At 40.6% G+C, this 14,807-nt stretch overlaps 1 protein-coding gene across 2 annotated transcripts in view; it reads right to left on the bottom strand.

Annotated features, from left to right (window-relative positions):
• The window catches only part of TRPM1 (transient receptor potential cation channel subfamily M member 1), a 182,933-nt gene that overhangs the window by 48,334 nt on the left and 119,792 nt on the right, over window positions 1-14,807 (bottom strand). For both annotated transcript variants that reach the window (XM_033919524.1, XM_033919526.1), the window contains exons 8-11: window positions 9,359-9,482; window positions 3,467-3,539; window positions 1,963-2,063; window positions 915-1,085 (exon numbers count right to left, since the gene is read on the bottom strand). In XM_033919524.1, the coding sequence (XP_033775415.1) occupies window positions 915-1,085; window positions 1,963-2,063; window positions 3,467-3,539; window positions 9,359-9,482 (469 nt within the window). The remainder of the gene's footprint in view (window positions 1-914; window positions 1,086-1,962; window positions 2,064-3,466; window positions 3,540-9,358; window positions 9,483-14,807) is intronic.

Genomic DNA, 14,807 nt, shown 5'->3' with positions numbered 1-14,807 from the left:
ATCACGTGACACCCTACTACCGGCAGTTGCATTGGCTACCGATGGAAGTACGCGTAAAGTTTAAGTTCGCCTGCCTCTGCTTTAAAGTACTATACGGACTAGCCCCTAAATACATAACTGACCTTTTCTCCTTTTCAGCCAACAGACACAAGAGAAGCTCACATTCGAACTTCGTTTCCCCCCCAGTTAGAGGCTGTAAACTGAAAAAAAACCCATGAACACCTTCTCTCACATCAAGCAGCATTATGGGATAAAGACCTAGAACAATTGCTCTCGCCCACTACTTATGAGGAATTCAGGAAGCGTCTAAAAACACACCTGTTCCTAAAGTATCTAGACAACTGACCCGTACATCTCTTTCTCCTAAATAATGATTTTCTTGACCTATTAATCACTTTCTTCCACCTCTCTTAAGTCCAATCAATTTGTGCCTTCGTTTAATCTTTTGTAAACCGCATAGAACTTCACGGTACTGCAGTATATAAACTGTTATTATTATTATTATTATAGGAACAGAGCTGTAAAACTGGAGAAATCCATTCTAAGTATTTCATATTGCTGCCATGAACCAATGAGAATACTGAAAATTTTACAGCTAAAAGTTATTCAGCAAGTCTGCAATATAAAAATAATCATAACCTATACTTTAAAAGTGTCTTGGAAGTCCTGTGTCCCTAGGATAAGTCATGCCATATTATACTTGCCTATACTCAGCTGTGCTAATAGCTCATTACAGAGTACCTTTGCCAGTAACAAAACCGACAGAAGAACTGGTTTGATAGCTTTGGCCACCAAAGCTGTTTTTTTGTTTTATTTTTTTAAAATTTGACTGTAGGCTGAATATTGACCCATTAGTACTAATTTGGAAAAAGACCTGAAATGAAGAGAAGTAAGTTTGAAAAATTTGTTCATACCCAGTTCAGCAATTCAATCTTCCTTGGATCAGTTTCTTCACCTGGATCATCTTTTCCTTTCCCTTTCTTCTTCCATTTTCCTTTTCCTCTAGTGACTTTATTCTGTACGGCAGGAGATCGCTTTCCTTTGTCTTTTGCTGAGCCAGAAGTAGCTGTAAGGCTTCCTAAAGGCTAAAATACGCAAAGTAAATGTTTATTATTATGTCCATAGTAAAAGAGGGTCTATCCATGCAGCACTTTACAGAAACATTTTAAAGTTAGTCTTTTCTCCTTGGAGTTATAATCAAAGCACATACAAAACAAAATTCAAACAGCAGACTCTGGCAATGCATGATAGGGAAGATGACTATAGATGTGATTAACAGAAGATATAACTTTTCAGTAAGTAAAGCTATAAGAATTGAAGTATCTTAAGGGTCAATATTAAGGTTACACAATGAAGGAGTCATGAGGATAAGATGTCAAGTAGTGTATGGTTCAAAAAGTCACTTTAGTAGTAGATATGCCACAATGGCTCAAAGACTCGACACTGGCAGTGTTTCGGCGTCTACGCCTTCATCAAGAGTCTAGGAGCCATATTAGTACAAAATGAAACATAATTACAAGCGAAACAGGAATAAACCCCCCCCCAACATAATTCATAATATAATAATAAAACACAATTTAAAGCATGACTAGAAACATATAAATAAAACCAAGAAAACTTTAGTATGAATTAATAAAAAAAATGAGTCCACACATAAGAGTATTTAGAACAATTAAAAGTCTTTGAAAAAACATTTGATGAAACTGGGAATCAAATAGGTAATCTGATAAAATATTAAACAAGGCAAAAACCAATTAAATTAAAGTTAAAAAACACCATGTAAAAAGTGTGCCAGTTGCCAAAGGACATATTAGCACCCAGCTAAAGGATAACCAACTATTTAAGATTAGTACATAGCAAGGACATACAGTGTTTGCAAGAAGAACAATTTTGAAAGAAGTGATTAGCAAGCATAATGAGCCAAACAACTTCATACAATGAGATAGAGGCAAAAAGAGCTACCGGCCAGTGATGCCCAAAGACAAAGATTTGGCTACGAGCTATGTCGACACGGTTCCAGGCTAATGCCAAGCTCAACTGGTCTGGTGCAGAAGCGTTTGTACCTTAAAGAAAGACAGAAAAAAAAAATGTTTCATGTGCTACTCAAAATAGCCCAAAACTTAGGGGCTGATATTCGGCTGGTGGCAGGCAAGTTGGTTAAAGCTGACGACACTGAAACTGGAAATTCAATGCCACTCTATATCCGGTGATTGGCAATGAATTTCCATTTTCATTTTTCTCCATTGGAACTTAACTGGTTAAGCCTATATTCGGCACTAAGGCCTGGATACTCTAAATGGCGCTGATATTTTAGGCGCCGGTAGGTACTCAAACTCAATAAAAATGGCCATTTAAACAATGTTTTGAACTGAGTTTAAGGCGCCTAAAAAATTGGTGCTATAATTGCACCTCTGTAGGCGCTTTAGGCCGCTTAACACCACTGTGGGCGTGGCTAACACTGGATGTACATTACAGTAGGAAGATCCCATATAGACTTATCTTAATGCTTTATAGCTCACAGACCTCAGTGATACCGTCTGTATGCCGCTAAACTTTTAGATCATACAGAAAATTGGTATCCCTAATCGTCATTGGTCTCATAGTTATTTTACTATATACTTTTTGATATTTCAACAAATATATTAGAATAATGTACTCATCTTATACTACGCGGGTGGGGGTAAGCACTCCGACGTAGTCAGGATTAGGGATACCAATTTTCTGTATGATCTAAAAGTTTAGCGGCATACAGACGGTATCACTGAGGTCTGTGAGCTATAAAGCATTAAGATAAGTCTATATGGGATCTTCCTACTGTTATGTACGTTGGTTGACTTTAATGAAGATCTAAAAAATTAATAGATTGTATTAACACCGGATGTGGCATTAGGAGGCCTAAAGCACCTATAGAGGTGCGATTCACATCATAGGTAGGAGCCTACCTTTGCAAGATGCATGATCCTGTTTCCAATACCTTTGTGATAGACACGTGATTGGCGGCCACTTTTAAGGTAGCCATCGACAACGGCGCCACTTACAGAACCTGGGCCTAACTGGTTAGGCTCCTAGTAGTTAAAGATATGACTGCTATTTATGTGGTCCTGTTTAATCACTAAACCCAGAGCTGACTATCGGTGCTAACCAGCAATATCGTGTGATATAGCTGGCTTGTTGCTGTGCACCAACTAGTGGTCAGCAGCTGTTGCTGATTGGTTAAATAGCGCTGAATATTGGGGGGTGGGGTGGGTGGATATTGAATCTAATAATTCAACGATCTGAATATAAATGACCTGATTCTGTGAATTACTTGTAGTAGAATACATAGCTGATGCTTGACTGAGGTATACAATGCAATTGATAGTTTAAAAATTTTTTAAACAAGCAGTAATTTTTTTTTTATAAAAATGCAAAAAGAAAACCATTAAGAAATGCTAGCCAGGAGAAGGGGGAGTCTACAAAATGTTACCTTTGAGTAAAGCTGTTAAAATAGCCATCTCTATGTCTTGTTGTCCTTCAGAACCCATGCGGAACACAGTAATCTGTATCATCAGAAACATATAACATTACAAGAATTAGCTGTACTGGTAACTGATCATAGTGGTAGCTCTTTGAGGGAATCTGCAAATACAGTGTTCTCCCGTGAATTCGTGGTTCGCGAATCACAGACTTACTCATTCGCGGTCTGCTCCGACCACATCTTCTTGTAGTAAAGTCGGGCTACACCAATTAGGAGCTGTGTGTCAAAACAGTTCCATATTGGTGTAGCCCGACTTTACTACAAGAAGAGGCGATCGGAGCAGCCCGCTAGTGATTTTCTTCATTCGCCGGCACTCCTGCTGTCCTCCTGCCTCTCCAGCTGCCCTCATCTGCCTTTTGACAGGCAAAAAACCACATTTGCGGTTTTTTGAAATTCGCAGGGGTTCCTGGAATGAAACCCCGCAAATTTTGTGAGAGTACCTTATAGAGGACCTATCAGTGTCCTAGCAGTCACGGTAGAGCAGTGGTCTCAAATTCAAACCCTTTTCAGGGCCACATTTGGATTTGTAGGTACTTGGAGGGCCTCAGAAAAAATAGTGTTTTGGTTTACTTATCGCCCGCCCTTATCCAGGGTGAGTTACATGTTAACATTCAAAATAAAATGTAACATTTATCATACAAAACACATCAAGACTAATACTATAACAACTACATACTGTGACAAACCCAGCACCAGCACTAGTCCGGTCCCTGATAGGATCGGATGCAGAAGAGCAGACCAGATTGATTCTGGCACTCATCTTGAGGCTGACCTCCCTTGTCCCCATAACCAAAGAGATAGTGAACTGGAACAGAGACAGGCAGATTGGCAACAGCAGCCTCCTGGCTTTAGAGCAGCTAGAGAAGCCACGAGGAAGGTAGCTGCAGTAGAAAAATCTAGGCAGAGAAAAGCTGCTGTAGAGCCAAGACCCATCCCCCGCTACAGGCTGAAGGGGATTGGCTCTGATCTGTTTAAAAGCAGGTTGAGTCAAGCAGGAGGAGGAGGAGCGAGTGACCAGGGCGAGTCACTCCCACAGCTCAAGGCAGGTGAAGAGCTGTGGAACAGAGCAGGAGAGGAAAACGTGCTGGATTATCCCATGCAGGAGTTAGAGGAAATCCTGCCTACTTCAAACTACCAGGTTCTAGATCGTGTGGAAGGCATGGAGATAGAACTGGCTGGCCCTATGTTAGAAAGCCAGACGGAAGGTATGGAATTAGAATGAAAGAATGCAGCAACTGAGAAACCATTAGTGGTTTGGTTTTTTCTTTCTTTTGCTGATATTTTGGTTTGTTTCTGCTGTGCAAACTATGCCTGAAGAAGTTGAGTTATGTTTGAACTTTATAAGTATTTTGAGTGTAAGAATAATACTTGCCTGAAGCCCAAACTAAGGAATGGATTTAAAGCAAGTTTGTGAACCAGAAGCTCAAGCTGAAATATTTAAGTTGGGGTTTTTGGAACTTTAGAAATCCTGCTGTGACTCCCGTTCTTGAAGCTAATTAGATTATCTGTCTCAGCTGTGTGATTTTGCCTGCATGTGGGAGCTGAGAGAAAAGCTGAACTGTTACCAGAGTTTGCTGTGGCTATGTTTGCCTAAGGAGTTTTGATTTAGTTTGAATTTACAGTAAAGCTTTATTTTTGCAAAATTTACTATTTTTGTTGAATGACCTGCAAAAGTGATGTTTGTTTTCTGTGGCATACTTTTGACCTGTGGATCAGAATAAACAACTTATTCTTTCCTAAAGAACTTGTTTTGGCTGGTGATATGGTGAAACCTTTTTACTTACCTTGCATCTCTTAGGCCCAGGCAATTGCCCAGGGCCACCTGAAAAAGTCCTGAAGGTACCCCTGGTTGGAGGGGACACGCCAGAATCCCTGTGTTTGTCACCCGGCAGCCCTACTCTGCGGAGGGTTGGTGACAATACATACATATACAATCAGATTGCATAAAACATACTAACCAATCCTATCCTACATCAAAATGTAAAATACATAAGGCACACAAGATGCCTCAATGAAAAACATCTTTATGCCAAATGAGAAAACTAGACCATTGAAAACCTCCGCGACCAGCACAGCCCTCAGTCATTACTCCTAACCCCTCAGCCAAACTCAGTTAATGTCTTAAACTCTTTATAGTTTATAAATCTTTCCTTTTGGCTAAGTCTTAATAATAATATTGCAATTTATAGCTAAAGAGACATATGATCAAGAAACTATTTTATTTTACTTTTGTGATTATGATAAACATACCGAGGGCCTCAAAATAGCACCTGGCGGGCCGCATGTGGCCCTGGGCCGCGAGTTTGAGACCACTGCGGTAGAGCTATTTCTTCAGAAGCAGTGGGAATCCGTGAAACAAGGGGCCCTTGTTGGCTTTGTTTATCCTCTTTGGCTGGACTTGGATTTACAAGACTGCTTGAAAGAAGTTATTGGGATCCAATTTGAAGTCTCGATGGATATTCAGGATATTAAGATATGCAGTGGTGTAGTAAGTGTGTGGGGGGGGGGCACCCGCCTCCATCCTTCTCTCTGCCCCCCTTCCCTGTCCCCCACTACCATGCACCCCTTCCCTTCCTCCGTACCTCTTTAATGTTCCCGGCATGAAAAACAACCCCAACCTAAAGCTCACACCAGCATCGTCTCTTCCTCTGATGTCACTTCCTGGACCCGCATCACAGGAAGAGCCGACACTGGTGCGAGTAGCAGGTTGGGCTTATTGCTCGTACCGGTAACGTTAAAGAGGTACAGGGGAAGGGAAGGGGCACGCACGTGGCAGGAAGGGGCAGGGAAGGAGCGGATGAGGGTGGAGGTGGAAAAGAGGGTGGGAGACGGGCGCCATTTCCCTGGGCGCCTCTCATCCTCGCTACGCCACTGCTCACATGCCTGAGAGAACTACATTGACATTTTGTTGAATTGCTGGTGTTTTGCATAGGGGTGTTATGATTTGGAATTAGGAAATTGGGTTCTTGTAGATCAGTCTATTTCTCCAACAATAGTGTGGAGGGTTTTTTTTTGTTTTTTTTACACTGTTCTGTTTTTCCTTATTGTTAAAAGCAAGCCAGTGATAAGAACTGGGCTTCTGATTCCAACAATGGTTTATTATGAAGCTTGTTTCTTGGTTTTGAGGCTTGCTATTGGTTAAGCATTATTTTCCCGGATTGCCTCCCTCTGCAATTCATCCTAATCTAATCTAATCTCCCAGAGGAGCTCAACTTGGTTTACAGTTGATTAAATTAAAATAACATAAGAGCAAGCCTATAAAGTAGAAACCTAAGAGTAAAATGAATTATCAGTTCAAGGACAACACAGAGATTAAAGTTAAAACATAAAGTTAGTTTAAAATTTAAAAGAGTGAAAAGATTAAGGTAAATTGTTGCTACAGCACTTCAGCAGTTAGACCTTCCAAATATAGTGTAAACAGCCAGGTTTTTAAAGCTTTCCGGAATTGTAAAAACTGTCCTATCAGTCTGGTGACTAGGTGCATAACATTTTGAAATGTTCCTGACACGCCTACACCCTTCCCATAACCATGCCACCTTTTTGGATATGCGCTATGGGCAGGGCAGGATTAATTCGTCGAGGGCCCTTAGGCACACAAGTACACTGGGCCCCCTGCCCCGCCCCACCCCACCATGCACCCAAGTGGAAACAGGAAGCTGCGTCAGAGGGAAGCTTTGGGAAAACAGCACCGCTTGCACAATTACAGTTCCCGTTGGCTTTCTTACCCGCGTTGCTTGCTTGTCTTACTTTCCGTCGATGGGGGGTGGGGCCATGTTGCCGATCGGGTGGGGGCTGCGTTGCCGATAAAGGAAGGGAGGGCCGCATTGTTGATCGATATTGGAGGGGCCCATCGCTGTTTGGAAAAAACAGTGTTGATGCCCTCCTTCATCGGGCCCCCTGACCATTACGGGCCCTAGGTACGTGCCTACTAGGCCTATTGGTTAATCCTGCCCTGGCTATGGGACTAGAATAGTGTGCAGCCAGATGCACACACAAATTTTAATGAGTGTCAATTAACATCTGAACATGGTTGTGAGCACACAGTTTTGATGGTTTTTAAGACAGTGTATTGCAAACTGTGTGCCGCCTTAGATTCCAGGTGTGCTGCAAGATGCTGGGGAGGAGGAGAGATACCGGTGCCAGTTGACTGTCTATATGACATGTCTCTAGTAATGAGAGGCACATCCTGTAGGCAGTCAGTCGGCGCCAATGCCTCTCCTTCTCTCCGTGCATCTTCCCCAACAGCACCCCCCACTGGTGGCTCAGGGCCTGTCTGGAGGACCTTCGTGCATGCGCGGCTATCAACATGGTGTGCGTGATATCATCGTGTCAATGTCCAAGCACTTCTGGACGCCTCGAGCTGTGGCCACCACGTTTAGTGTGCCGTGGCTTGACAAAGTTTGCGAGACACTGGTTTAAGAGCTTCTTAACCAATTTATTTGCATGCACATCGTGGCAGCCCACCTAAATTTTGGTACCCAGATTGTGTTGCCATATATAGAATCCGGGGAGCATATGTGCCCAGTGCTGGAAAACTCTTTTCACGGTGGCATAATATGAAATTGTAAGGTGACCATTCTATAAATTGGTGCCCAGATTTAGGTGCCCCACTGCTATGCACTTAGGCCCCGATTCTATAAAAAGCGCCCAAAACTTAGGTGCCAAAGAGTGCGGCGCATGTCAGTCTTAAATTAGGTGCTGCTTATAGAATTGTGCCTAGTGGTAGCTGACTCTTAGGTGCACCCTATTTATTCCAGGGTTTTCTTGGCCTAAATACCAGCGCTTAAGTCTACTTTAGGTGCCTACATGCCCACAATCCACCAACGATTTTCCCCTAACCACACCTACTTTCTGGTAGGCGCCTTAGTTTAGGCGCCAATCCAGAAGTGCTAGGCATCTGTTAGGTGCCTACCACCCAATTAATTTTAATTTAAGCCAATTATAAAGTGCTAATTGCTTGCGATCAGCACCAATTAAGCTTTTCAAATAATTACCCCCCACCACCCCATTTTACAAAACTGCATTAGGCTTTTTATCACTGGCCAGGGCAGTATTAGCTCTGACGCTCATAGAATTCCTATGAGCGTTGGAGCTAATATCATCATGGCTGGCGATAAAAAGCCTAATGTGGCTTCATAAAAGGGGGGAGGGGGGATAAGTTGGGTGGCGGGATCAGCTAGGCATGCCAATCTATGTACCTAACTTTAGGTGTTTTTTATAGAATCTGGGCCTTAGCGCCAATTCTATAATGGCTTCTGACACCAGAATACCAGCGTAAGTTGGCATAGATGCACGTAAAGCTGCATCAACAGTTACACAAGTCAATGGCAGTTGTAACTGTTGGTGCCTAATTGTATTATGAAATGAGCATAACCTTTAGTATGCTATAAGTTATGCATGTGTTCTAGAGACACGCCCATGGCCTGCTCATAATGTATATATGTGTATATGTCACCTCACACTTATGCAATAAGCAATGTTGACATGTATGTTAAAGAACAGTGTCTAGCACTTAGATACGTTGGCCACCTGCAACACTTGTGTTTTTACCAGAATTTCTCCTCAGTTTATTTATAATCATTCACCTGAAAATCTCTTCAAAGCACTAATTCAATAAATTCACCAAAACACAACCACTCTTTTACTAGCAGCAGGGTTAGTTTCAGTATAAAATCAGATCGTGGTAGATAATAAAAAAAAAAAAGAATCATTACACAATGTTTTTTAAACAGTTACACAGGAAAGTGAACGAGAAGAGAGCACAGTAAGGCATAGAAATCATTAAAGAAAGAATCTCACATGCCATAGGCAATGTAATGATATGAACTCATAAGTACTCACCAGCTCTTTCTTCTTCATACATTCCATGAGAATAGTAAATAGCTGATGGGATTGGTTTCGGGTATAATTAAATGTTTTCTGAATAGTGACAAGCAGCTGATCACGGAGGGATTCACTGATTATCCTAAACAAGAAGGAACAAAAAGGTAAGAAATTGCAAAGATCAGTGTGAACCAAGGGTGTGCAGAGGAGTTTTTAAAAATTCCTTGGAATGGTTGTGATCAGGGTAGGGATTCTGATCAGAAGATTCTGCTAAGAGAGTACGTGATTTTGGACAATATGATCAAGGAGGGTACAGTGCTGCTTGGGATGTGGGGGAACAGCACCATGACCCCTTTAAGATGTTTTGTAGCCCAGGAGCATCAGGCATAGCTAGGTGGCCCAATGATCCTGGCCCAATCGACTAATGCTGTGTGCAAGATGGCTCATAGGAACTTCTGATGATGCTACCTACTCTAACTGTCCTTCTTTTGTCCCTAGTATGGAGATGGGAACAGATGGCCATCATTTTGACATCTCACTGAACCCTGCTCTTTGGCTTCTCCCATCTCTTGAAAAAAAATCTCTCTATCTTAGCTGACAGAATGTTGGTGGTGGTAGTGGTGGTGGTGAGAATCCAAAATCTCAGATCATCACTGTTAGTTGTCCTGTTGGCACTAGGTCTCTTTGGAGGACAAATTAACTCTGCTTCTTTCATTCCCACACCTACCCATTTAACCGAAAGAAAGAAACAGATCACTCCTAGTTTTTGTATAACGTGTAGGGATTTTGGTGTTTATTGCTAGGGTGGACAATAGAAACTGCACAGAGTCCCTTTCTGGTATCTGTGAACTCTGAAAACCTAACAAGGTTTTCAAACTCTCTCTTCTCAAACATACAGACACAGTGAGTGCCTGACTACGTGTAAGATTCCTCTCAGTGCTCTTTTGCTTTCCTTTTCTCTCTGGCAACCTGTTTTACTTCACCAAGCCAGGAGCTTCCATCCACAACCTTTTCCACTGAAATCCAACATAGAACCAACTGATTATTTCAGTTAAATTAATAAGATCATAATGGAATGCTCATTCTTTTCTTTTGAAACCTGTGAGCGAAAAAGTACCAAATGTGGGGTTAAACTATAAAAGATTGGAGGGGGTAAATCTAGGTAATTAGTATGTTTAGGAATAGCAAGATAGGAAATATAGAGAGAATCAAAATGGAGAATATAAAGATGTTTTCTTCTTTCTCTGTGGGGCAACAACAAACAAAGAATCCAACAAAACTGCAGTGAAATGTACAAGATACCAAGTCTTTAATGAACAGTCAAAAAAAAAAAAAAGATCATAAAACAGTTTGTATCCAAAAGGATTGATGAACCCGGATCCGACATGGTCCGTGTTTTGAAGAAACACTCCTACCTCAGGGGTCCTAGAGTGCGTCAATACAAAGAAAACCTTCGAAACACGGACCATGTCGGGTCCGGGTTCATCAATCCTTTTGGATACAAACTGTTTTATGATTATATTTATATATACTTTTTTATTACTGTTCATTAAAGACTTGGTATCTTGTACATCATCACTGCAGTTTTTTCCTTTGCCTATCTTCTTTCTCTGTAACATGATAGATCCTGGCTTTCATAATTGGATATGTCAGTCCAGTAAGGCTTTTGCTATCTGGCTGATATTGATTGGTAGTTGATCGTGTGTGTGGGTTGGACCAAAGATGGTACCATACAGAGAACTCGTGGGCTGAAGAAAGGAATTACAAGATAAGCCGAGTCACATCCTATCCACACACCCCTCCCCCCTCCCCAGAAGTCTGGGTCGAGGTGACCCAGACCTGTGCAGGACTGTATACTTATTCTGAGATAGGAATAATGGGAGGTGATGCAAAACACCCAATCACAGGTTGAGGTGGAAAAGGGTGACCAATACTAGCTACTAATAATTGGTTAGAATTGTGTACTCAATCATCCACCCTCTGTGGACTTGGGCATCTGAACATGTGCCTAGAAGACACGTCTACAAGAAAGTTTGGGATTTTCCACTCAAGACATGGCCTAAATCAGGGGTACTTAAACACCACTGTATATATAGGCTGTTGCTCGAGCCACACTTCTCATTTAAAAATTTCTCATCAACCTTTATAATAAAAGAATTTCATAATGGAACTCAAGCGCTCACAGTTACAATGCCATTAATGTATTTCTGGGCATATAACTTTATTGTGAGCTATCATCGGTCCTTTTATTCTTATTAATTACTTAAAATTTGTTTTATTTTATTTAACTATTAACTGTAGCCATTTACAGTCCGGTTAATTACTCCCGGATGTGATGAAAGACGCTGTGTAAACTGAAGCGAGGGCTGAGAGTCCGCAGTTTTTCAACCGCCTGTATAATAAATGTTTCACTAAAAGTGCTGATAAGATTAATCATAGTGCTCCTGAAGAAGCTCTGTTTTACAGTGAGAGAGCGAAATGGAGATCTTCCGTCGTTTCTTGATGGCTGTGTAGTATTCACAAGCTAAGTACTACTACAATAATGGTATAAGGAAATTTTTGTAGTAAATGGCTAAAGTAAAAATATTTGAACTAAAAAAAATAAATAAAATAAAATAAAACAAATTTTAAGTAATTAATAAGAATAAAAGGACCGATGATAGCTCACAATAAAGTTATATGCCCAGAAATACATTAATGGCATTGTAACTGTGAGCGCTTGAGTTCCATTATGAAATTCTTTTATTATAAAGGTTGATGAGAAATTTTTTAAATGAGAAGTGTGGCTCAAGGAACAGCCTATATATACAGTGGTGTTTAAGTACGGGGCACAAGTTACATTTGAACTAAATCAGGGGTACCCACACTTTTTTGGCTTGTGAGCTACTTTTAAAATGACCAAGTCAAAATGATCTACCAACAATAAAATTTAAAAAAAACCACAAAGCACAATGTACACAGAGAAAATGTTAATTATCATTTGTATTCTGTTTTTTTTTTCCAGAGGTCAAGGCAGATAACTTTAAAATATGCAATGTCACCTCAGTAACAACTATACAAAAATAGACAAATATACCCCCTACCCTTTTACTAAACCGTGATAGTGGTTTTTAGCGCATGGAGCTGCGCTGAATGCTCCTTGCAGCTCCTGATGCTCATATCGCCGTTTAGTAAAAGGGGGCCATAGTGACAGCAGATATAAATATAGACAGCAGATATAAATTCTCAGAACGGACACATTTTGATCACTAAATTGAAAATAAAATAATTTTTCCTACCTTTTTGTCTGGTGATTTCATGAGTCTCTAGTTGCACTTCCTTCTTCTGTAAATCCAATATTTCTTTCTATCTCTCTTGCTTTTTCTCTCCCCCTGCCCCCTCTTTATTTCTGTCTTTCTCTCTCCCCCTGCATGCCTGTCTTTCTTTCTCTCTCCCCCTGCCTGCCTATCTGTCTTTCTTTCTCTCTCTCCCTGCCTGCCTTTCTCTCTCCCCCTGCCCCCCAAGCCATCATGCCGATTTCTCCACTTCCCCAATTTTTTCCCTCTCCATGCTGCTCCCCCCAAGCCATCATGCCAATTTCTCCCTGCTTCCCCGAGCCAGGCCTGGCATGTAAAAGTGCCGGGCCCACAAGCCTTCACCTCTGATGTCAATTCAGACATCGGAGAGGAAGTTCTAGGCAAGCCAGGCAATGATTGGCTGGCCCAGAACTTCCTTTCCGATGTCAGAATTGACGGCGGAGGTGAAGTCTTATGGGTCCAGCACTTGTACGTGCCTGGCCTGGCTCGGGATTGCAGGACGAACAAGATCGCAAAGGCAACGCGATCAACTCGCATTGCCTTTGCGATCTACTGGTCGATCGTGATCGACCATTTGGGCACCCCTGGCCTAAATTAATGTATAAAAGCTGTTGAAGGGAGGAGGGGGAGTTCAATTGGAGAGGCTGAAACCAGATTGAGACCCCTTCCTCATCTGCAGGATTCTAAGTTGTTACAGAGAAAGACTTGGGTAAAGTATGGATATCCTTTGATTTGATATAGAATACAGTTGTAGTTAAAGATAGGAACTGATTTACTTAGGAATTAGACAGACATAGAATTAAGAGGTAGGCTCTAGAGACAAGGTTTACTGCAGTAGAGATTGTCATTTGTCTATAAACCCTCCATTGATGCAGATTCTTGATGTGCAAATAATCTTCTTTTATAATTATTAAATTTATTCTTCCAATAAACCAATTTAATTATTTAATCATATTTCAGGTCTCAGCAGTTATGTTTGAGTGAGTTTCTAGTACTTTTACTTTATAAAAATTGACCTCTGGGAAAAATATAGCAAAAGAGATAAAGCACACACATTTATTCTGAGATTTAGAGTGCCTGGACAGGTAATTCTAATATCCCAACATTTGGGTCTGTAACAATAACAACCTGCATTATGCAGATGACACAATACTCATTTCCAGCAGTAAAGAAGATATGTTGCATCTACTGAGGAAAGTCAAAGCGGAAAGTCATAAAATGAGATTAGAACTAAACATAAATAAAACAAGGATCATGAACATGGAAAATGATGAAGATTTTGAACTTGAAGGTGATAGAAGCTGTAAAGAGTTTTAATCTCTTGGGTTCCTTTGTAAACAAGGAAGCAATAAGTAGTGAAGAAATATGCCATAGAATGGCAAGTCACTCTATAATGAAGGGAGGCCAGTAGATTAAAGAATGTGGGGTTACACAAGTCATATCACTTGGTTTGGATTTATTTAATTAGTCCAGCATTACCGTTGGTGTTCCGCCTCCAACAAGTTTATACTGCTTTTAGATAAGTATTATTTACTTATTTGATTTATCTGTTTTAAAATAAGAGATTGTGATCAAATTGGAGGGCGGCAAAAGGGACTTTTGATGTGCTATGATGGTCTTTTATACAACCATTGCTGGCATTTTTATGACACTAATTGGTTGGTGACTGAGCACTACATATAATTTTACACCATTATATTTTCCAGCACGTATGGTGCTAAGTATTACCATTGTTAAAATATAGAAGAAATAACTTGTGGAGTCATTGTTTTCAGTTTGATTTTTAACACAAGTCTTTATTATTGCTTCTGAATCTGTTTAGTTATTTTACTCTGTAATGAAGACTCTACAAAGTATTTAAAGGCAAGGAAATAATACTCAAAACAAAGATCAGGTTTATCCATGCACTTATTTTCTTGGTAGTTAATTATGGATGTGAAAGTTGGACATTGCGGAAGCAAAACAAAGAAGTCTGATTCATTTGAACTTTGATGCTGAAAAAGATTTTATGCATGCCATGGACCGCCTGAACTAAAACATTAATTTTGGAAGAGATTGAACCAACTATGTCACTTGGAGCCTACATAATGAAGTTATGACTGTCTTATTTTGGTCACATTGTTAGAAGGGAGAGATAATTGGAGAAAGATATCATGTTTGGGAAGACTGAA

Source organism: Geotrypetes seraphini, chromosome 14, assembly GCF_902459505.1.
Source record: "Geotrypetes seraphini chromosome 14, aGeoSer1.1, whole genome shotgun sequence".
NCBI lineage: Eukaryota > Metazoa > Chordata > Amphibia > Gymnophiona > Dermophiidae > Geotrypetes > Geotrypetes seraphini.
Note: the sequence above shows the minus strand (reverse complement) of the source record. Positions and strands in the feature narration are given on the sequence as shown.